General features: G+C 31.6%; 3 protein-coding genes across 3 annotated transcripts; 1 reads left to right on the top strand and 2 right to left on the bottom strand.

Moving 5' to 3' along the window:
• Positions 1 to 8,270: 8,270 nt before the first annotated feature.
• Positions 8,271 to 9,624, top strand: LOC131010495 (phenylcoumaran benzylic ether reductase TP7-like). The gene is made up of 4 exons (XM_057938028.1): positions 8,271 to 8,535; positions 8,617 to 8,751; positions 8,834 to 9,071; positions 9,141 to 9,624. The coding sequence occupies exons 1-4, from the start codon at positions 8,359 to 8,361 to the stop codon at positions 9,509 to 9,511; spliced, it is 921 nt and encodes a 306-aa protein (XP_057794011.1). The 5' UTR covers positions 8,271 to 8,358; the 3' UTR covers positions 9,512 to 9,624.
• A 1,351-nt stretch (positions 9,625 to 10,975) lies between these two features.
• Positions 10,976 to 12,395, bottom strand: LOC131010492 (isoflavone reductase-like protein). Its single transcript, XM_057938026.1, has 4 exons — positions 12,103 to 12,395; positions 11,886 to 12,020; positions 11,555 to 11,792; positions 10,976 to 11,488 (listed from the first exon to the last, which is right to left on the bottom strand). Exons 1-4 carry the CDS (start codon positions 12,277 to 12,279, stop codon positions 11,118 to 11,120), a joined length of 921 nt encoding a protein of 306 aa, XP_057794009.1. The 5' UTR covers positions 12,280 to 12,395; the 3' UTR covers positions 10,976 to 11,117.
• A 1,649-nt stretch (positions 12,396 to 14,044) lies between these two features.
• Positions 14,045 to 18,454, bottom strand: LOC131010494 (cycloeucalenol cycloisomerase-like). The gene is made up of 9 exons (XM_057938027.1): positions 18,325 to 18,454; positions 17,966 to 17,990; positions 17,726 to 17,868; positions 16,565 to 16,648; positions 16,182 to 16,223; positions 15,395 to 15,505; positions 15,114 to 15,305; positions 14,874 to 14,971; positions 14,045 to 14,385 (listed from the first exon to the last, which is right to left on the bottom strand). The coding sequence occupies exons 2-9, from the start codon at positions 17,970 to 17,972 to the stop codon at positions 14,208 to 14,210; spliced, it is 855 nt and encodes a 284-aa protein (XP_057794010.1). The 5' UTR covers positions 17,973 to 17,990; positions 18,325 to 18,454; the 3' UTR covers positions 14,045 to 14,207.
• Between the last annotated feature and the right edge of the window lie 3,612 nt (positions 18,455 to 22,066).

Here is a 22,066-nt window from a genome sequence, read left to right as displayed (position 1 = left end):
GGGAAATTATATGGAGCCATAATTATGGCTGCCATAATACCCTTAAAATTTTATGAAAACTATTTATGTCTAAAGTGTCCTTGAAATACTTTTGATATATATTTTACAGTTAACAAGCGTGTAGATCAACAACTCTAATTTCCAAACATAGCAAAACCATTAAAAAGGAAAAGGCCGAAAACAGCATAATTGGCTCCTAAATTAATTCTTCAAATTTTCGTTTTGTATTAATATGTAATTTATTTAGTTTTGGTGTGCGTGGGTGATTAGCAGTTATAAAAAGATTAAAGTACTATGTACCTATTTTTTATTATTATTTTACTACTAATATTATTTTATTATTATTAAAATAAATAACTATACAATTATTATTATTATTATTATTATTATTATTATTATTATTATTATTATTATTATTATTATTATTATTATTATTATTATTATAAAACTAAAGAATAGCGGAATAACAACATATTAGTAAAAAGTAATGATAAAATAACAACATATTAGTAAAAAAAAAAAAACTAACTAAGATAAATGTCGCACACCCCCCATATGTTCAACGAAAAAATCCGTTGAACATGGCGTGAATAAATCATGTCCGTTAGATTAGATAAGATCAACGGATTAGATTAATTCTCTCTTCTTTCTTACATTTAGGCCTTTTTCATTGAACTTTAGCCTATATATAATAATAATAATAATAATAATAATAATAATAATAATAATAATAATAATAATAATAATAATAATAATAAAAGCATAAACGCGTCTAGTTTGGTGTGATTTAAAAAATATAAAATACGATTGAATTTTTTTAAAAAAATTACCTTGCTCTAGAGTTGAAGACCACTGAAGAAAACTTAGAAAAAAAAAAAAGATACTCCATCCGTCTCACTCCAATAGGCTCATTTTCCTTTTTGGGATGTCCCACTCCAATAGGCTCATTTTCCTTTTTGAGAAAAAAATTGTACTTAATTGGTGTGTACCACACCACTTTCCTACTAAAAAATAAGTTTTCTTAATATCCGTGCCCAAAAGAAATAGTAAGTTACATGGATCAACAATAAATAATTATATTTTCTTAAGTAATAATCTTTTTAGACGATATTTTCTTAGGTAGATTAATACGAAAACTATCAACAAATTTTTTTTAGTATTTGTTTATTTGAAAAAAGCAAGTACAAATTAGTTTTTTTTTTTTTTTTTAAGAAAACAAGTACGAACTCTTACGTATTTTTTCATTTTCATAGAGTGAATTGCATGTAAGTATGATACCCTTTTTTGTGGTGGGTGGGTAGGGGGGTATTGTATTTCCTTTTTGGCGTGGGATCTAATTTATGTAACAATTAATTAGTCAACTATACAATATAATTAGTTGAATATATATAAGGAAACTATTTATAATTAATTAAGGAAAGAAATAAATGTAAGGGTAATATTGTAAAATATTAAATTAATTATTAAAACTAATTAAATATATAATCATAATAAATACAAAATGACTAATTTGACCCATTATGGTAGCCATAATTATGGCCATTTAGCACTACCCTATTTATAATTCGAACTTTCACCAAATATAAACTTAGTTTTATAAAATTTGATTATAAATTACAACACAAAATAATCTACGTCAAAACTTGATGAGTTACAAACTACTATAAATATAAATAGGTTGGGTGCAACATATAAATAGGTTGGGTGCAACATTCTGGAAGGAAGAACATAATCATTTAAAGTGTTAATAGGTAAAAATGTCTTATTTCTTAGCCTTCCACCGGTTAGATGTATTTTTGACTGATAACTATTAAATCATTGACTTTTATTACTGATAGCTGTCAAATCGGTTAAATGTGTAAGGCTTTCACAAAAAATCAAGCAAAATCATCAACATCAAGGGTATTTGAAAAATAGGGCATAAGATGCTTATGTTTATAAAAGATGACATTTTTCATATACTCTCTCTGTCCACTATTTCTTGACTCATTTGCTAATGACACGAATTTTAAGAAATTGGTGTAGTATGTTGTGAGTGGAATGAGGGTCCCACTTTATTGTGAGTGGAAAAATTACTAAAAATGGAATGGATCAAGAATTGGTGGACAGAGAGAGTATAACTTAAGGAATATAACATTTTAAATTTTCACTCACCATTAAAATATCTAGGAATATTTATTACGAGAATAAGACATTTTAAATTTGAGGTGAGTGAAAGAGGGTGATGGAACATATAAAAGATGACATTTTTCATATACTCTCTCTGTCCACTATTTCTTGACTCATTTGCTAATGACACGAATTTTAAGAAATTGGTGTAGTATGTTGTGAGTGGAATGAGGGTCCCACTTTATTGTGAGTGGAAAAATTACTAAAAATGGAATGGATCAAGAATTGGTGGACAGAGAGAGTATAACTTAAGGAATATAACATTTTAAATTTTCACTCACCATTAAAATATCTAGGAATATTTATTACGAGAATAAGACATTTTAAATTGTGTTGATAGGGAAAAATGCCCCCTTCTTATAAAAACTTGTAAAATTGCCCACTTTTGTTTATGAAAGTGGGCAATTTTACAAGTTTTTATAAGGATGTGGGCATTTTTTTAAATTTGAGGTGAGTGAAAGAGGGTGATGGTGGATAGGGAAAATTAATATTGCCATCTTGATTACCTAATTGGGTTACAAACCACTCCATTCGTTCTCATAAAATGTATTCAATTTGTTATTTTCGTCCGTCTTTATAAAATATATTCATTTTATTTTTGGTAAGTTTTCCACTCACAATAAAATGAAATCTTATTTCAGTCACAACACATTCAACTACTTTATTAAAACTTGTGTCACCTATAAATGGATATTTTTTATAATAATGGAGGGAGTACTATAAATATAAATTGGTTGGGTGCAGCACTCAGCAAAGGAAGAATAAAATAATTAATTAAATTAAAATCAACAAATATTTATTACGGAAAGAAGAGCTTTTAAATTTGGGGTGAGAGAAAGAGGGTGATGATGCATGGCTTAAAAGCAATGTTGCCATCTTGATTACCTATTTTAAATTTATTTTAGAATTGACCAATCACACAAATAGTAATCATTTTATTTATTTTCAGTTTTCCTCTTTTCCACTTTGTGATTCTAATGGGTAATATCGATATGAAAGTCTTTATGCATTCAATCTCGACGGAGGCATAACTTTTTTAATTAATTATCATTCCATTTTTTGTGTAAAGTTTAGCATCGATTTTATATAATCATTGATTAAAAACTTAAAATAAAACCCTCTCAAAAAAAAAAAACTTAAAATAAAACAATATTTACAAATTTGAATAATTAGCGGGTATTAACATATATGTTTGAGATAAAAAAGAACAATAAAATTATCTTTTTGATTAGATTTGAGACAACTAAGTGTATGTAAATTCTAAATGGGTTGAACATAATTTGTATGCATACATATATATTTTTATATATAAAATCATTGCTTAATTGATTTTGGGACCGAGTATGGATGTATACATCTTATAATAAAATGACATATTAGAGGCACTATATAACTTTATGTTTATGTGCTTTTATAGGTAGCATTTCATGCATTCTCTATTTGAAATTATCTTTAATAGTATTCAATTTTGTATTCTCAATTCACATATTAATCTATTTATTTAATATTCTCAAATTTTCCTCAACTTAAAAATACAAATCTTCTTTATTATATATATATGGGAAGGGTCACCGTGAAAACACTTCTTAAAATAAAAATAAAAACGTTTTTCAATATACGAATTTTATGTAGAACACTTATGAATTCATCCAACAAAGTTACGAATTGTGAAAATTTAATTTTTGCTACATTTGAGATTCAAACTCAGAACCACGAATTCATCCAACAGGGTTACGAATCAACCGTAGATCTTGATGATCTAAGGGCTAAAAATTATTTATCTTTTAAGAAGTGTTTTTATTTTAGCCCTCCCCATAGATATATATCTCAAATTAGTTTTTAATGATATTGATCGATTTAGAACTAATTAATAAAAGGATATTTACGTGTCTGAGTAATTAGAGAGTATTAATATACGGATTTGAGACTATCAATAAACAGTAAAATTACTTTTTAACTAGGTTTAACTTTTAAGACATATATAAGTATATAATTCTAAACGGATCAAAACATTAATCAACAAGGCTAAGTGAATTAATTATCCAAATTCATAATATCATTTTACTAAGGTTTTTGATAGGTAATTTATTTAAAATCGATATTGAATTTTGAATTAAAAGAACGGATCAAAAAAATACGTGACTAGGTGAATTTTCTCATTTTGTTGTATGTTCAAATTTTTATTGAGAAGCATGATCAATTATTGAAAAAATTATGTTTATAAATTTCAACGCGTTCAAATATGCGTTGGTGCATGATCAATTTGTTTTAAGCTTTATGTCTAATTTTTCAATTAATTCAATATAAAGTAACCATAATCTTTAAATCTCAATTTGATATATCTGTTGAATCTTAATTCAAATAGGTTTATTAAGACTTTTCTTCTTAATTTGATTCAAAAATCTTATCATTGATTTTTACGGGAAAAATATACAAATATTTCATTGATTTTTACGGGAAAAATATACAAATATTTCATTGATTCCTAAGTTATCATAATGAAATTGATCCAAGTATAAAGCAAAATTTATATAGTCTAATTTAAATATTAGAAAAAAAAAGACAGAATAGAAGAACGGCCATCACCTCCGTTCGATACTCCGCAACAGCAGGTAGGTTTGTTTTTTTTTAATTTGTTTTGTTTCATTTTCTGAATGTGTTCTTTCTCGCTGCATATTTGTATACTAAATTAAACACGCATGGAAGCAAAATCAACCTTGATTTTTAGTTTGTAGTAGTTATTTACTGATGGAGGAAGCAAGCTATTAAATTATTTCCTAAAGGTTTTATTTTCAGACGATGCGTTGGTGCAGCAGAAAAATGCTCGGCAAATACTTGTTTACTCCGAGCAGATTCAAAACTGAAGTTGTGTTGGAAGTACATGTAATAATCTTCCGGCTTGCATTAGATTGTGCATTGTTCATCACTTATTTTTTATCCTACTTGTAAGTTGCATTTGCATGCTCCATATGAAAAATCAAGAATATTTTGTGCAATGATTTATATGAAGCGCACTCCTTGTCACTCTTACACTCAGGTCCTTCAACATCAACGACGACGACGACAACAACAGCAACAACAACAACAACAACAACAACAACAACAACAACAATAACAACAACAACAACAACAACAACAACAACAACAATAATAATAATAATAATAATAATAATAATAATAATAATAATAATAAATTATACTATATAATTCATCATCAAAAAATTATTAAAATTACCAAAATCGTTGAAGGTCAATTTTTGCTCATCGAGACAAATGCAAACGCCATCCAGACATAATAGAGAACCTTTATTCCACGAATGTATATGTATTGATTCATCAAAGTCGTATTTTACTCGATAATGAAAATCTTATCTAGGCGCAAATTCAGACTCCTGAAAATCCCCTTCACATAATATTGAGAAAAAAAATATATATGAAAAAGATTATTTTTATGAATTTTAATAAATCATAAAATCATAAAAAAGAAGAAGTTAATAGGATGTGAGATGTTACAGATATACCATAACTAAAATAACAACCAAGATCCCTCAAGCACAAAAAATCAGTTATCCATGTTTTGTTAATTACAAATTTAACCTTTACATAAATAAATAATTATTAAAATAAAACAATATTTTAGTCCTAAAATATACTCCTTGTACACCAAAATCAATTTAATATCTCACCTAAAGGATATAATTGGAATTATCCCCTATATATTATAAATATTTTTTATTTTTTATATTTATATAAAAAATAACTAATTAAATTATCATACTCATAAATATAATAAAAATTAATTATAACTAAATATATTTCAATTGAATATTAAAAATAAAAAATTATTTACAATTATAAAATTTGATATTATGAAAAGCAAAAAAATAAGTCAAAAAATAAAAAAATAATAATAAAAAATACTTTTTTTTTTCAAAAAGATGAGAGAAGATAAATTTATAAAATTTTAATAAACAAATTTAATTTGTTCATTTTAAATCAAATATTTACATAAAATATATCAAATTAAAGCTTTTATCGTGATCTTTAATTTGATATGCATATTAAATATTTTATAATTAATCGAAGTTCACAATTTTGGAAAGAAATAAAACAACAAATAAGAAGTTAAAAAAATGAAAAATACAAAATAAAATATAGTTTAAACATAAACCTTCAATTTTATTATAACTACAAAATTGTCACTCGATTTTAAAATTAATTTGAAATTAATTTCAAATTGGAAGCTATGTTTTTAATATAGCATAGATTTTAATATGTAAGAGTAATTCTTTGTTTAATGAATAGTATATAAATACGGTTTGTCAAAAATCTAGAAAGTTTGAACGTGCTCCATTGATTAAATTTTGTGTTCTAGTGAGTTCTAGAAAGTCAAAAAGTAAATTGCCATACTACAAGCCACAGTTTTATTCGACTCCTCAGTCTTTACTCTTCTTCATTTTATTCAAAAATATTATAGTTCCATTAGACTTTGAAGAACTAATTCTCTCCGTTTATTTTGGACATAGCAGAAAATTCAAACTCAATTAAATTAATTAATCTATATTATATTAAAAATGGAATTTCTAATTTAAAATCAATTTAAAATTGAATTTAAAATTAAGTGACAATTTTATAGTTATAATAAAATAAAAGATTTTATCTAGGGATGGCAATGAGCCGGATCTGGACCGGGTCTGGCCAATACCAGATCCAGATCCGTTTTCATATACTAGATTCAGATCCAGATTCGTGGATCTGAAAATTTTGGATCCAGATCCAAATCCGTCAGATCCGCGGGTCCACGGGTCCAGATCCATGGATCTACTATTTTTAAATTAAATTAAAAAAAATTCACAAAATCAACATCTAATTTCCATCATGAAAAAATATAACACAAAATACTTTTATCTAATTACTTTTAGTTTTTATTCTTTTGAATATAATTTATTTATTATTTTTAATTTAGTTAATATTAGGAGTAAACTAAATATAAAATATATATATAAAATAAAAATGATCCACGGGTCGGATCTGGGCCGGATCCGGATCTAAAATTTCAAGATCCAGATCCAGATCTGTTTTCAAAACTGAGATCCAGATTCAGATCCAGATCCGTCGGGTCCAAAAAATTGAGATCCAGATCCGTAAAAACGGATCTGGACCGGGTCCAAGATCCACTGCCATCCCTAGTTTTATCTTTAAACTCTATATTTGTCTGTTTATTTTTATTTTCTTTAACTTCTTATTTGTTGTTACATTTTTTTCCCTAAATACTCTTGTTAACTGAATTAAATCTATGAAATATTGACTTCTAAGTCTTTGTTTTCCTAGTTTTAACTGTAGCTAACGTCCTGACAATTCCGAAGGAATTGATTAAGGGACTACCGATCTACTCGAGTGTGGATTCGTCGGTCAGCATAGAGATAGGATACTTCTAGCGGTGAAATTTGATTAATTATAAAATATTTAATATGCATATCAAATTAAAGATCACGACAAGAGCTTTAATATGATACTATATTTTATGAAATATTTGATTCAAAATGTAAAAATTAAATTTGTTTAAATATTAAAGTTTTATAAATTTCTCTATCCTCTCTCATCTTTTTTGAATAAATATATTTTTTATTCTTTTTAATTAGTATTTTATTTTTAATTTTTTCAACTTATTTTTTTGTTTTTGTTTTGCATAATATCAAATTTATAATTGTGATTTTTTTTTTATTTTTTCAATATTCAATTCAAATACATTCAATTAAAATTAATTTTATATTATATTTATAAGTATAATAATTAAATTAGTATTAATTTTATATAAATATAAAATTTAAAAATATTTTCTCGTGCATTGCACGGGATGCAAATGCTAGTACTAAAGAAAACTAGAGATGAGGATTAATCCCAATATTTCGTAATAATAAATAAAATCTAAAGAAGAGAATTAAAAAAAGAAGCAAAAGATAAGTCATAGTATCCAACATTGACCCTAAGAAATTAAATAAGCAAGGGCGGCTACGAAAATTATTAAATTACTAAGAAATTCATCAAACGAAGACTTGGCAGCAAAATCATGATGCTACCTTCCTATTTAAATAATGTTCTCAACTCCACAATTCCATCAAACTCAGTAAATCTTAAGCAAACTTTTCAAGAAAAGAAAATTCAAGTAGAGAAGAAAAAGAAGAAGAAATGGCAGAGAAGATTTTGATAATCGGTGGAACAGGGTACATTGGAAAATTCGTAGTTGAAGCGAGCGCTAAATCTGGGCATCCCACTTTTGCTTTGATGAGAGAGGCATCCCTCTCTGATCCAGCCAAATCCGAGCTCGTCGAGAACTTCAAGAAATCTGGTGTCACCTTCCTAATTGTATGTATTTGTGTGTGCGTGTAGTTGTGTGTGAAAGAAAAGATGATGATTTTCATATAGTACTAATAAATGTATGTGCAGGGGGATCTGAATGATCATGAGAGCTTGGTGAAGGCTATAAAGCAAGTGGATGTGGTTATATCCACTGTGGGATTCATGCAGATTGCTGATCAATATAAGATTATTGCTGCTATTAAAGAGGCTGGAAATGTCAAGGTACCTCTAATTTTACCCTGCTCTTGCTATATATGTGTAGGCGATGAAGATGGTGCATATATATAACATTAAATGGTTGCAGAGGTTCTTACCATCAGAATTTGGGGGTGATCTGGATCGTTGCCGTGCCGTGGATCCCATAAACCAAAATTTCCAGCTAAAGATACAACTCCGCAGAGCAATAGAGGCAGAGGGCATTCCTTACACCTACATCGTCTGCAACTTGTTTGCCGGCTACGCCCTCTCCAATTTCCTGCAGCTGGGCGCCACTGCTCCTCCCAGAGACAAGATTGTTATCCCCGGAGATGGAAATGTTAAAGGTATGTATTATATGATGATGATGACTAATTACTTAGTGATTTGAGTTATTAATGATTAATATGTTGCAGCTGTGTTCAACGAGGAACATGACATTGGTGCATACACCGTGAAAGCTTCGGTTGATCCCAGAACATTGAACAAGATCCTCTACATTAAGCCTCCTCACAACATATATTCATTCAATGAGTTGGTTGCCTGCTGGGAGAAGAAGATCGGCAACACCCTCGAGAAGATATACGTGGCAGAGGATGAGCTTCTAAAGCAGATTGAAGAGTCGCCGATGCCGGTGAATGTGATATTGTCGATCAACCACTCCATATTCATAAAGGGAGATCAGACCTACTTTGAGATCGATCCAAAGGTTGGGGCAGAGGCTTCCCAACTCTATCCTGAGGTCAAATACACGACTGTGGATGAGTACATCACTCAGTTTGTGTAGTATAACCTCATTGGATAATGTTGTTTTGAGAGACTTTTCTTATGTTTTCTTGTCGTATTACATGTATAAATAAGTGCGCTGCACGTTAATAAATTTTAAATATTTCAACTTCATATTTCGGATATGCATTCTTTATTTTCTATTTAATGTTTTATAACCTTGTCGATGGACATTTTCTTCAAGAGTGTCATAGTAATAAATACGAATAAACAATTATCGATGAGTGTAGAAACTACAAAATAATTAATATTTTATACCATTTTAGTTGACTTAAATTTTCTTTTTCTACTATTATTTACGAGCAAGTATAAAGTGTTATGTTTCACTTATTTGTGTAAATTGGTGGCTCTTATTTATACAAAAATGAATTAGGCCAAGTTTGAAAAAAAAAATACGGGCTAAGTGAGACGAGACGAATGGAGAGTGTGTGTTACAATTATAATAGTGCTATCTTATTTAGGGAAAAGGTTCATTTAAACACCCTAAGGTTCATTTGAAAAATCGCAATCCCTCATAGTATGATTTGGACCAATTATTCGGAAGTTTTTTTTAGGAGGAAAAGCATCATTACGAAGCAAAATCAAGGAGGCAGCGAGGGAACGTCGTCGAAGTTCAAAGCATTGCAAGTTTGCAACATTCACGATAAAGCAAACTTCACGAGCTCATGAGCTGCCTTATTTGCAACATGGCGTACATGCCAAAAATCAAAAAGCAATATGCTTTTGAACATATTCGAAAGCTTTCCTCAAATCATTTGAAAGCGACTTTGATCGCGAACATCTACAGTGAAAGCACATTTTGATGGATGAATGCATCATCAATTAATGTTTGAATTTCATGAGGAACGATTTTTTTAACATAATTAATTTTACGACAAATCTAATGACTTTATACGTTTAGTGCAATATTTATCACAGAATCTCACAAAAAATATATATTATTCTCATTTGAATTTTAATTAATTGAGCTGTAGGAAATTTCCAATATAATTTCGTCTTAAAATATGAGATTTCTTTTTCTCAAAACTACAATTCTCTCCGAAAATAATTAAAATTTATACAATCTATATAGACAATTTATTACCCCATAAAGGATAATGAAAGTCGTTTTCCGTAAACATATTCTCTCCAAGAAATGTATGCGGTTGCAAGCATTTAAAATAAAAGAAAATTATAACATTGGAGGACCTACATTATTGAATTCTAAATATTTAAACAGAAGTAAAAAGCGAAACTGTAGATATCCATGGTAAAAGAGAAAAGTACTCCCAGTCTCACCTAGAAAAGGATGCTTACATACAAAGTTTTTAGGTACAAGAATTGAAGCTAAGGTGCAATTGATGAGCAAAGAATGCCAAGCTCTTTGTCATTTTCAACAATAGTTTCTTTTAAGTTTTTGCAGTTTCTCGGAACTGATTTTCAACTGTTCCTTCTCCTCTTTAAAACAGCATTAAATCCAAAAACATTGAAGCAAAAAGATACTAGCATTTATTGTAGTGAAAGTAAGGAAATAGATTTCGATTACAAGTATAAAATTTGGAGTGCTGACATAACATAACACGGTGGTACTCAACTACTGATGAAATGTAACATAACAAATTAATAATCTACACGAACTGAGTGATGTACTCATCCACGGTGGTGTATTTGACATCAGGATAGAGCTGGGAAGCCTCAACCCCGACGGCCGGATCGATCTCAAAATAGGTCTGATCACCCTTCACGAATATGCAGTGGTTGATCGACAATATCACATTCACCGGCATCGGCGACTCTTCAATCTGCTTCAGAAGCTCATCCTCTGCCACGTATATCTTCTCCAGGGTGTTGCCGATCTTCTTCTCCCAGCAGGCAACCAACTCATTGAATGAATATATGTTGTGAGGAGGCTTAATGTAGAGGATCTTGTTCAATGTTCTGGGATCAACCGAAGCTTTCACGGTGTATGCACCAATGTCATGTTCCTCGTTGAACACAGCTGCAACATATTAATCATTAATAACTCAAATCACTAAGTAATTAGTCATCATCATCATATACATACCTTTAACATTTCCATCTCCAGGGATAACAATTTTATCTCTGGGAGGAGCAGTGGCGCCCAGCTGCAGGAAATTGGAGAGGGCGTAGCCAGCAAACAAGTTGCAGACGATGTAGGTGTAAGGAATGCCCTCTGCCTCTATTGCTCTGCGGAGTTGTACCTTGAGTTGGAAATTTTGGTTTATGGGATCCACAGCACGGCAACGATCCAGATCGTTTCCGAATTCTGAAGGTAAGAACCTCTGCAATAATTTAAAATTTTCAAGATTTATGAATATATATGCACCATCTTCACCAACACGCAAGAGCAGGGTGGTAAAATTAGAGCTAGCTACCTTCACATTTCCAGCCTCCTTAATAGCAGCAATAATCTTATATTGATCAGCAATCTGCATGAAGCCCACGGTTGATATAACCACATCCACTTGCTTTATAGCCTTCACCAAGCTCTCGTGATCATTCAGATCTCCCTGCACAAATTAAATTTCTCACAAAATCATCACCTTTTCTTTCACACACAAAAACAATACACACACACACACAGATGCATACAGTTAGGAAGGTGACACCAGATTTCTTGAAGGTTTCGACGAGCTCAGATTTGGCTGGATCAGAGAGGGATGCCTCTCTCATCAAAGCGAAAGTGGGATGCCCAGATTTAGCGCTGGCCTCAACTACGAATTTGCCGATGTATCCTGTTCCACCGATGATCAAGATCTTCTCTCCCATTTTTCTATCTTTATGTGAAACTTTTTTTTTCTTCTTCTTGAAAACTCTGCTATGACTTACAATTGCTGAGTTTGATGATGAATTAGTGTGAGATGGGTTCACATATAAATAACTAATTAGCATCCACCCACTATCCATTTTTAGCATTATAAAAATTCTCCAGTCAAAGCAGACGATAATGATGAAATAATATTTGTTTAGAGGTTTTGTCGTTGGATTGACCCAAAATTTGCGGTCTAGTGTGTGTGTGTGTGTGTTTGGCTGAGTTCATACTTCGTACTAGAGATGTCGGCAGGCGGAACTGGAAAAAGGTACGTGAATGGGAGGACTTCTAACTGATTTTCAAATTTACTAACTAATTATTGGAAAAAAAAAATCAAAAATATAATAAATCTCACATGAATTGATAGCCTTTTTTTTTGGAGGTCCTCACAGTTTTCTTTGTTATAGTGGTGTTTCATTAATTATTGAATTTATTATAATGTAATAAACTATACTTCATTCATGATTTTAAGTTTTTTCAGTAAACTACATCGGTGTAATTTGCAAAAATAGATCAACTTTATTCGAGCTTGCAAAAAATAGGTTAATTATTTAAAATTTTGACGCTCGTCCATCACATTTGGGCCTTATCGAGTTATTTTGCACTTAAAATGAGTCCAAATATAATCCACGAACGTGGAAATTTAAAATAATAGGTTGTTTATCAATCACCCTAAAACAATGGTGAAAGATTTAAACTATTCAATTTATCTATGAAAATTATAATGTGATTTGATGGGTGCATATTTTAATAAATGACTGAGAGGAGGAAGAGATCCTAATTATTGGCCTATTTTTACATAAGACAATAATTTTTGGTGGATGGATGAGATACTAATTATTAATTATAAATTACCCAGAAAAAAGTTAATGATCATTACATTAAAATATAGCATAAAAAATAAAAAAGTATACATCAAAAAAAGAGTCAGAAGTTCCTAAATACTTTAATGCACTCTAGCCTAGAAATCCTGGTTATTTAGTTTCATGCCGTCGGTATTGGATGCTTTACTTTACCATATTGTTCCTCTTCCTCCCTACTTTTTTCTATTTCAAAATCTTCGTTGTTATTTTAATTGGTATTCAAAACTTTTAAAATTAGTTCTCATCTCTCTAGATCCTTCCTGGAATTGATTTTGACTTCTAAACTTCCACCTATTTTAAATTAAATAATGTGATTTGAGTGTTATACGAATAGAGTAGCTGGGTGTATCTCCAAAAAATCAGTATTTTGGCACCTCAAAGTTGAATCGTCTCAAAAAGAAAAAACTCCATTCTCAAACAGAAAGAAAGTTGAATAGTACTATTACGTTTATTTGACTTTCTAGAATACTGGATTATAACATAAAAGATTAATTATAGTTTATATCCTGAATTTTAAAATTATTTATAAAAATAGTTAGAATTTTAAAATATGCAGAAAAATAAACAAATTTTAGAGTTATTTGTAGAAAATGAATCAATTTCTAAAAAAATAACCTAACTATTTTGTGAGATCATGAAAGATTGCTATATACTCCGCATTACAAAATCTGGCGAATGAATGATGAATCACTTCGTTGGAATTTTAGATGGATCCTTAAGTAGCCTAAGCATCAAAAGTCCATGTATAATCCCCCTAAGAATTCGGCAAGGTGATTCATCATTATATGGCCGGATTCTGTGATGCGGGATATAAATCGAACTTTTTTCAAAGTTGGGAGTTAGTAAGTAAAAACGTCAGTAGATAATATTTTTTTGAAAAACAATAAAAGGTAGAGGCACAATCTATAATTTACCAAGAATAACCGGATGCCACACATGCACAAAAGCTACAAGAGAACGTGTCCATGTGAACGAACAAGAAAAATGAACATTTCTTGCTTACATGCTACTCCTTCTGTACTTCAAGGAAACCACGGAAGCCCCGGTTGATGGCATTGTTTTGATCCTGTAATCGGCACAATTGGACCAAGGAAAATTCTCCATAAGTCGAGTATAATGGTAACTAGCATCGCAGCACCTAAAGCATCAATAGCCACTCTGGGCAAGTCCCAGGCATCATCACTAAGTTTCTCGTCAATCCTGCTCATTGCAAATAATGCCAATCAATGTAAGCAGAGCTACAAGAGATTCCTATTGAATTGAAGTTTTATTATAGACACTTGCTATACTTATTCACCTAATCTTTAGGTGTTTGAGTTTGCACTGAACAATAATGTTAAGTCTTCCAGTCATAATCACTAATTATAATTAACAAATTTCAGCAGTTAGCCCATCATATCTGTACATTTTAGATTTCGATCCTTGAGTCAAGTGTTTCGCCTTTTTCCTCCTATTTTAGTCGTCCAGCAACCGATATCTGTGTAGGCTTTGGAAATTTACTCCTAATCAACTAAACACACACATACCACACAATAGCTTCTCAAGTGCCCAAAGAAATATTTATTTTCATTAATTAAAAGATGGAAGGCGAAATTCAATGAGAGACAAGCAAGGCCAACTTAATTAGAGACGGACCCATCAGCACTGAAAATTATCACACACACAGACAGAGAAGAACAAATATTTACCTCAAAAACATAGGGAAACTGACGAAGAAATAAATTGCATAAAACAAGCAGCCAACTTTGTACATGGAAGCCCGGTCTACAAATTCGTAATAGGGAAACTGCACATGATCAATGCGAAAGATTAATAAAGAATATTAATATGCACAAGGCATGTTAACAAAAACATTGAAACTGCATAAAAGATAAGCCCTAAGAGATGAGTGTGTGTGTGTGTGTGTTTATAGCCACTCCTTTACTTACATTGGAAATGGCTATAGTCTCCAGATATGCTACAAAATATGAAAGAACTAAAATCCAGGCAGCCTTAAAGAGCCACTGTGTTTTCTCTGGCAAGTGAGCAATAGAATGCTGAATTCTGCGAAGTGTCATATTTGAAGAAACATGATAAAACAAGAAGCACACATGAGTGAGGAGGAAGGTTGTATGTGGCACCTGCAAAAAGGTTTTTGTGGTCACTTTCAATGATTATAAATCAATAAAAGACTAAAATGGATGTAAACAAGTATGATTTTTGGGCTCACATTATTCATCCTCCACGACGGGAATGTATATGATGCACCCAATACTGTAAAAAAGTAGTGGGTCCAAAAGTAATTTCCGACGTAACTAAAGAGAATGATCCAGACACTAGCCTGGCAGAAAAGAAACTTTCTAGTTACAGCAAGATACATTGAAAAAACTCATTAAACTCATGAAACAAACTTTACATAGTTGTTATTAATTAATAGATGTAAACGAAGTCCTGGACAGGAAACAGCTGTGTCTGAAGCTAAATAATTAAATATATGTGATATCTATTGCCATAGAATCTACTCTTTGTATTTGATTAACAAAAGTATAAACAAAAAGAAAAATAATTCTGTGTGTTAATTTTATGTGAAGACATCATCATCATTTCTTGTGAAGAATATTGAATGAGGAAAAAGGTTAGCACACTACTTTCCATGCTTAACTGATTAGCCAGGACTTGTTTTGGCACAGTCTAATAAACTATAGCTCAATCACAATGTAAAGTATTTATCTGCAATCTTCCATCACCACCATTTTATTACGCAAGAGCAGTTATTCTTAAGAAAGCTCCGTTAGGACAGTTTTGCTTGACAAAAGATGGAAACAAGCATCCGTGTGATTTTCATCTAACAAGGGCACTTGATAGTCTTGTTTCCTATGTCATGCAAGTGATCAAAGTTCCTATTGCCTCATCTCATGTGGAATTTCACATAAACAATTGAAAGCATATTGCATATATGATCACACATATAAATGAAACATGATCAATTAGTTTAGCAACAACACATTTATACTTACTTTTACCCAATAACGATCTTTCCAACACAAGCTACGATCTGCCTGGAAAAGTTTAAGAGGAAGGAATAAATGTCACACAAATTGAAAATGTGGATGGAAAAGATGTTATGATTTCTAAACTTACCGCTAGAATATATATTGCAAGTTAACATTAACAATTAAGTTTTTGATCATGACTTTTCATTTGCATCATCCCAGGGAAAGAAAGACATGGCTCATAATAGAAAGAAAGACAGTCTGAGATTTAGAATTACAAATATGGTCAGCAGACCAACCAATTTGACCTGATAAAGCATCATACGCAATTACATCATCATAGTTTATCACCAGCTTCTCTACTAAAATGAGTTTATTCACCACATGACAACAAACCTCAAACTTACCTTTCCAACAAAAATCATCGGTATTATGAAAGCAGGCAATGCTGAAACAAGTCCCAGAAACAGGTACTCCCACTCTGTGAAATTCTAGCAAAAGAAATATGAAATTTTTAAGTAGACACTTATTATATGATAAATCATGGATTCAGACATAATTGTCATTGTACATATAAAATGGAAGAGAGAATTAGTTGACCACATATTTTAAGCTTAAGCCATGCAACCATGAATAGCAGATGACAAATTTTGTCACCATCCTGGGAAAGAGATGGACAGTACTTGGCAATAACTTCCAAATACAACTGACTCTATTCCTACTTTTCAATAAAGTCTAAAACAGAATCAAAATAAAATTGAAAATTAGCCAACTGTGTAAAGGAAATTGTAATGTCAGTCAGAGCAGCAAATGCAACTTCAAGTTTTTGCAAAATGAAGTGGTGTAATCGATGATGTCTTTAAGATTTTATGCAAAACAACACATAATCATAAACAAACTTAGTCCAAAATAGTCCTTATTCCTAAATATCAACATAGAGAAGACATGTTTCATATCTCAATATCTCATAATTATCCAAAGGAAGATTTCCATAAGATGGTGAGGCAGACACGCAAACAATGTACAGTTGCTTGTTTTCTGTAAACTGCCAACTGAAATAATGAATAGCATTCCTACTAGAATAACTTTCAAATATGTTCTACAAACGTAAAAGCAGGTAATAATGTAATATACAAGTATACACTAGTAGGCAATGAGCTAGTACTGGATTTCAATCAAAGCTTGCCCTAAATCCTTGATTTCAGGCCAATGCTGAAGTTATACTTTTAAATTTTCCAACAACTAGGACGTTCTATCTTTCTGTTCAGGTTATCAAGATTTTTAATTAACAAGCAGAAACTGAATATCGTGAAGCATGAAAACTCAACTCATGCTTCGATATTCATTACATTTTTACAACATTTATATGAATAAGAAAAATCAAAACCATTTTCGCAATCAACCTCATGGGTATACACAGAATAAGAAATTCCTCCTTTTTTTCCCCCTCTGACAGAACATCACACTATGGCGCAGACGACAAACTTGTTTACTAAAACAACCAGAAAAAGAAAGAACTTGCATATCAACAACAAAAGACAACGTGGGTAAGTATGAGTGTGAAATACCTCATAGAGTTTGTAGGGAACGACAATGCCAAGGCAGAGAGTGAGCCAGAAAGGTGTGTAAATCAGAAAGAATAGTTCACCCCATCTTTTGCTGGGGTTTTGAGCTAACCAAAGATTTGAACTCGAGCAACCCACCTCACCAGCTGCGCGTTTCACCCCAAATAAACAGTTAAAAAAAAGTAGCACCAACATACATCCGCGACCCAAATTTTTGAAGTTTCAGTAACAGTAGAATTTTACCTCCCATTTCTGTCTGCAATTCTGGCTGCAGATACAAGTGGCATTCAATAGTGAGTCTAATTTGTTTTGAAAATCATAGTAGAAGTAGAAATAAGACTGAATCGACAGCATTTGCGCAAGCTTGTGCTTCTAGCCGCTCCATCCTATCCCACAATCGCTTTATATATATATACATATTATTCTATTTTTGCCTTAAATCAACAGAAGTGCAATATCTCTCTTCAATTCAACCCAAATAAAGGCAATAGTTGAGCATTAATTGTCGAAGAAAACTTAAAGCAGATTGATTGGGGAAAAACATGTCCATATCCAAGATCGAGCAAAAAACCGAGAAAAGAGTGGGAAGATTGAAATCTTACACTTTGAATGATGGATGGATCCGGGCGATGCAAATCACTGCTACTGCTACTATGCGCCGATAAATGACACTCCACTAATAACCATGCGCATCTATAGACTATCCAAACATAGCTCACTTTTTAATAAAACTAGAACAATAATCCGTGCAATGCACGGCGAAGTTGAAATTAAATAATATATTTAAATAAATAAAATATAATAAATACAAAATATGATTTAAAAATAAAATATACTAATTATTCAATAAAAAACTGAATTTAAGAACGTAATTTTTAATTATATATAAAGCGTAATGATAATTATAGTTATTAAATTATTTTAAATTACTGATAATACAAATTAATATTACACATTATTATTATAGAGAAATTTCACATAATAATAATAAATAAATATTTTCATAGATAAACATAAATAAAAGGTTAAAAAATTTAACAAAGAAAAATAAAATAAAATATTTTAAAATTTTAATAACCTTCATTTTAAATTCATTTTTTATAATTTTTATATTATATTAAAGATCTTCTGACCAACTTAAACGTAAGATGCAAATTGAATATTTTATATTCATGGAGATGAGTGTGTGGATCATCTCCTGAATATCAACTGAACTTCGGTAAGATCTGAAGAAGTGAGGGCTTCAAGTCATACCGTCGAGGTGCAAACGGGTTGTCTGGTAAGGTGATTCCGTTGGGCCTCAGGTTTAGATTAGTTGGGTATGCCAACTGTTGAGGGTCTGCGCCTGCTCGGCCTCTGCCATAGCTTCGCGTCTCGCTATCTGTGCTCCTTCGCGTAGTCGACGTTCAGTTCTATCAACATCAAGGTTAAATACCAATGCTCTTGCTACTCGACGAGTTCCACGCATACACCAGTAGCGGAAAATGGAATGAGGGAAAAACAAAATTATTGCGCGTCACTCCCCGGCAACGGCGCCAATTTTGACATGCACCCGTCGTGTGGTACGATCAAAATACTTGTGTTTGCCCTAAACGGACAAACACTCTCCTATGCTCACAACCAAAGATCAGTCTTAGTAGCAAGTATAGGGTCGAATCTCACAGGGAATGAGGGACACTTTGTTCTCCAAAGACAAATTGAGGTGTCACAAGTCTCAATCTGTATAACCTGCACAAATAAGATAAACGGAAATCAAATATAACAATAGGTAAGGTTTTCGGTTAGGTCATAACTATTGTCGATAATTGCATTTGTCATTGGCATACTGATGATCCATCCATGATCCATATAATCTCAAGGCGTGGCCCAAAGACATTGGGGCGTTTCAAGAGATCATACTTCACACTTAGGATGGTTGAGTCCATTGTAATCACTTGGAGCGTCGACAGGGTAGCTTTCAAATTTAAGTTCTAGACCTACGAAACGACGTTGTTTTGGGGGTTGTAATGTAACACCAAAACGACGCTGTACATCAAAAAATCGTCCACGTCAACAAAATCCGTTAGCCACGTCACCACCGATCAAGGTAATAGTCAACGCGGGTGCAAATTGCGATTAAATTGAAAGGTGATGTATTCTGGAGCTATTTTTAAAGGTCATATGCAATATGCAAATTTGAAAATAGTTCGTGTATTTTCCGGCTATTAACCCTAATAAATATTCTCTTCGTTCCAACTAACTTGATCAATATTCTTTTTGGATTGTCCCAATTAAGTTGATCAATTTTCTTATATGGAATAAATATAAGTAAAGAAACATTCAATCACTTATTCACTTTATTACCAAACACACTTAAAACACTAATTTTTTAAATTCAATGCTCAAAAGGAATTGATCAATTTACGGAGGGAATAGATGCTTTGAGAAATCAAATGAAATAAAAGATGTGAATAATAAAAAGAATTTCGTAAGTTATACAATAATTTTTATAGTTTTATACTAGAGATAAAAAGAATCTATAAAAGAAATCAATCTCACTAAATTTATTCCTATAATTTTTCATACTTTCTTCTTCATCCATCTCTTTAAATTTCTTCTTCTTCCAAACCAATATTTTGTGAGATCATGAATTCAAATTGGTCCAATTATAAATATTGCGGATCAAATTCTGCTTCCCAAGTGTCCAACTCTCATCCCGAAATTTTCAACTTCGATCTTCTAAATTCAAATTTTCGACCTTAAAATTCTAACATCGATTATCAAAATTTCAATTTTCATCACCAACCTTATCCTCCACATTTAATGAAATTTCCAGGAGCTCCATATGGATATCAATCTAATTACTATCAAGACTATCAATACTACCTTGCTCAACGAGTTCTATCTTCTGACTCATCAAGAAAAACCAGCATAAATGGGGGAAGTTAAATTATTAAATGGTTAAGGTGCAGATCCACCCCTGAATTAGAGAGTGCAATTAAACCTAGACATTTAACGACATTAGAGGTTTGAGTTTATTTGCGCCAAGGTCGAGAATTGGGGGATAAACACTATAGGGGCCTCTACTTCAGGGGTGAATCTGCACCTTAACCCCCCCCCCCCCCCCCCCCCCCCCCCCCCGTTTTTTTTTTTTTTTGGCAACCCACCTCTGACATCAGCTTAACCGCCCCTGTACTCATCGGCTTCGAATTGCACCTTGCCATCTCGCACATGCCCAATATGTTGGTCGTCGACTGCCCACCGCTGACATGCAGCAGCGCCACCAACTTCTTCGATTCCCCCCCTCCTCCCCCGCACAGCAGCATCTCCTCCAACACTTTAACCCTTTAAGCTTATCTTATGATATTAATTGTGTATATATCTATCTATATAATATATATTTAAAATTTATTTTATTATTATTATTATTATTATTACTATTATTATTATATCTTTTATTTGTATTGATAATATTATTTTTCTTTTTTCAATGTAAAATAGAAGACACATTATTTCACTGTTACTTAATATTGTGATGAAGTTAGTGATAAAATTGATTTTAATGATATGATAATTAATTTTCATTCATTTTGTACATATACAATTAAAATAAGTGTGTATGTCATTATTTTACTATTTTAATATGTTCTTTAGTGCTTGATTATTGTATGCTTACTTATTTTGAATTTTTATAATACTCCCTCCGTCCCACGAATCTTGACACGTATTCCTTTTTGGGCCGTCCCACAAATCTTGACATATTTCCAAATAAGGTAATAATTAGTCCAAAAATAAGGGGTCTTAATTACACTCCCTCTCATACTTTATCACTTTATTACATTCTCTCTCCTACTTTATCACTTTTATACTTTATTACCTACACATTTAAAACACTAATCTACAACTTCTTAATTCTCGTGCCGAAACTAAACGTGTCAAGATTCGTGGGACGGGGGAGTATTATTTATAGATTATGATTTAATTATTTATTTTTGAATAATTGCTAAAACTCTAGACAATAATTATGGTTTTAATTTTGGTTAATTTAATATTTATAAATTTATTTTGAAAGAGAAAAAATAATGGATCCGGGTCAGGACCCGAGACCATGAGGATCTTATGGATCTGGACCTGAATCTCAGTTTTTTGGAACCAATGAATCTGGACCGGATCCGGACCTAAGTAAAAAAATACGGATATGAATCTGGACCAAGCAACATCCGGTCCAAATCTGGACCTGGTGGCAGTGCTGCATGTCGACGATGGGCAGTCGACGACCAAGAAATTGAGCGCGTGCGAGCTAATAAGATGCAAGTTGGAGCCGATGACTACGGAGGCGGTTAAGCTGATGCCGGAGGTGGGTTG

The sequence above is a fragment of the Salvia miltiorrhiza genome, chromosome 2, assembly GCF_028751815.1.
Source record: "Salvia miltiorrhiza cultivar Shanhuang (shh) chromosome 2, IMPLAD_Smil_shh, whole genome shotgun sequence".
Taxonomy (NCBI): domain Eukaryota; kingdom Viridiplantae; phylum Streptophyta; class Magnoliopsida; order Lamiales; family Lamiaceae; genus Salvia; species Salvia miltiorrhiza.
Note: the sequence above shows the minus strand (reverse complement) of the source record. Positions and strands in the feature narration are given on the sequence as shown.

Excerpts from the sequence above, each read along its gene's own strand:
- LOC131010495 (XM_057938028.1), top strand. The coding sequence starts at position 8,359 with ATGGCAGAGAAGATTTTGATAATCGGTGGAACAGGGTACATTGGAAAA. Across the intron at positions 8,752-8,833 it reads AAGAGGCTGGAAATGTCAAG|AGGTTCTTACCATCAGAATT; the intron begins GTACCTCTAATT and ends AAATGGTTGCAG. Across the intron at positions 9,072-9,140 it reads CGGAGATGGAAATGTTAAAG|CTGTGTTCAACGAGGAACAT; the intron begins GTATGTATTATA and ends AATATGTTGCAG.
- LOC131010492 (XM_057938026.1), bottom strand. The coding sequence starts at position 12,279 with ATGGGAGAGAAGATCTTGATCATCGGTGGAACAGGATACATCGGCAAA. Across the intron at positions 12,021-12,102 it reads CTGGTGTCACCTTCCTAACT|GGAGATCTGAATGATCACGA; the intron begins GTATGCATCTGT and ends TAATTTGTGCAG. Across the intron at positions 11,793-11,885 it reads AGGAGGCTGGAAATGTGAAG|AGGTTCTTACCTTCAGAATT; the intron begins GTAGCTAGCTCT and ends AAATTATTGCAG.
- LOC131010494 (XM_057938027.1), bottom strand. Across the intron at positions 16,649-17,725 it reads TTCCCTACAAACTCTATGAG|AATTTCACAGAGTGGGAGTA; the intron begins GTATTTCACACT and ends TTCTTTTGCTAG. Across the intron at positions 14,972-15,113 it reads AGACTATAGCCATTTCCAAT|TTTCCCTATTACGAATTTGT; the intron begins GTAAGTAAAGGA and ends GATCATGTGCAG.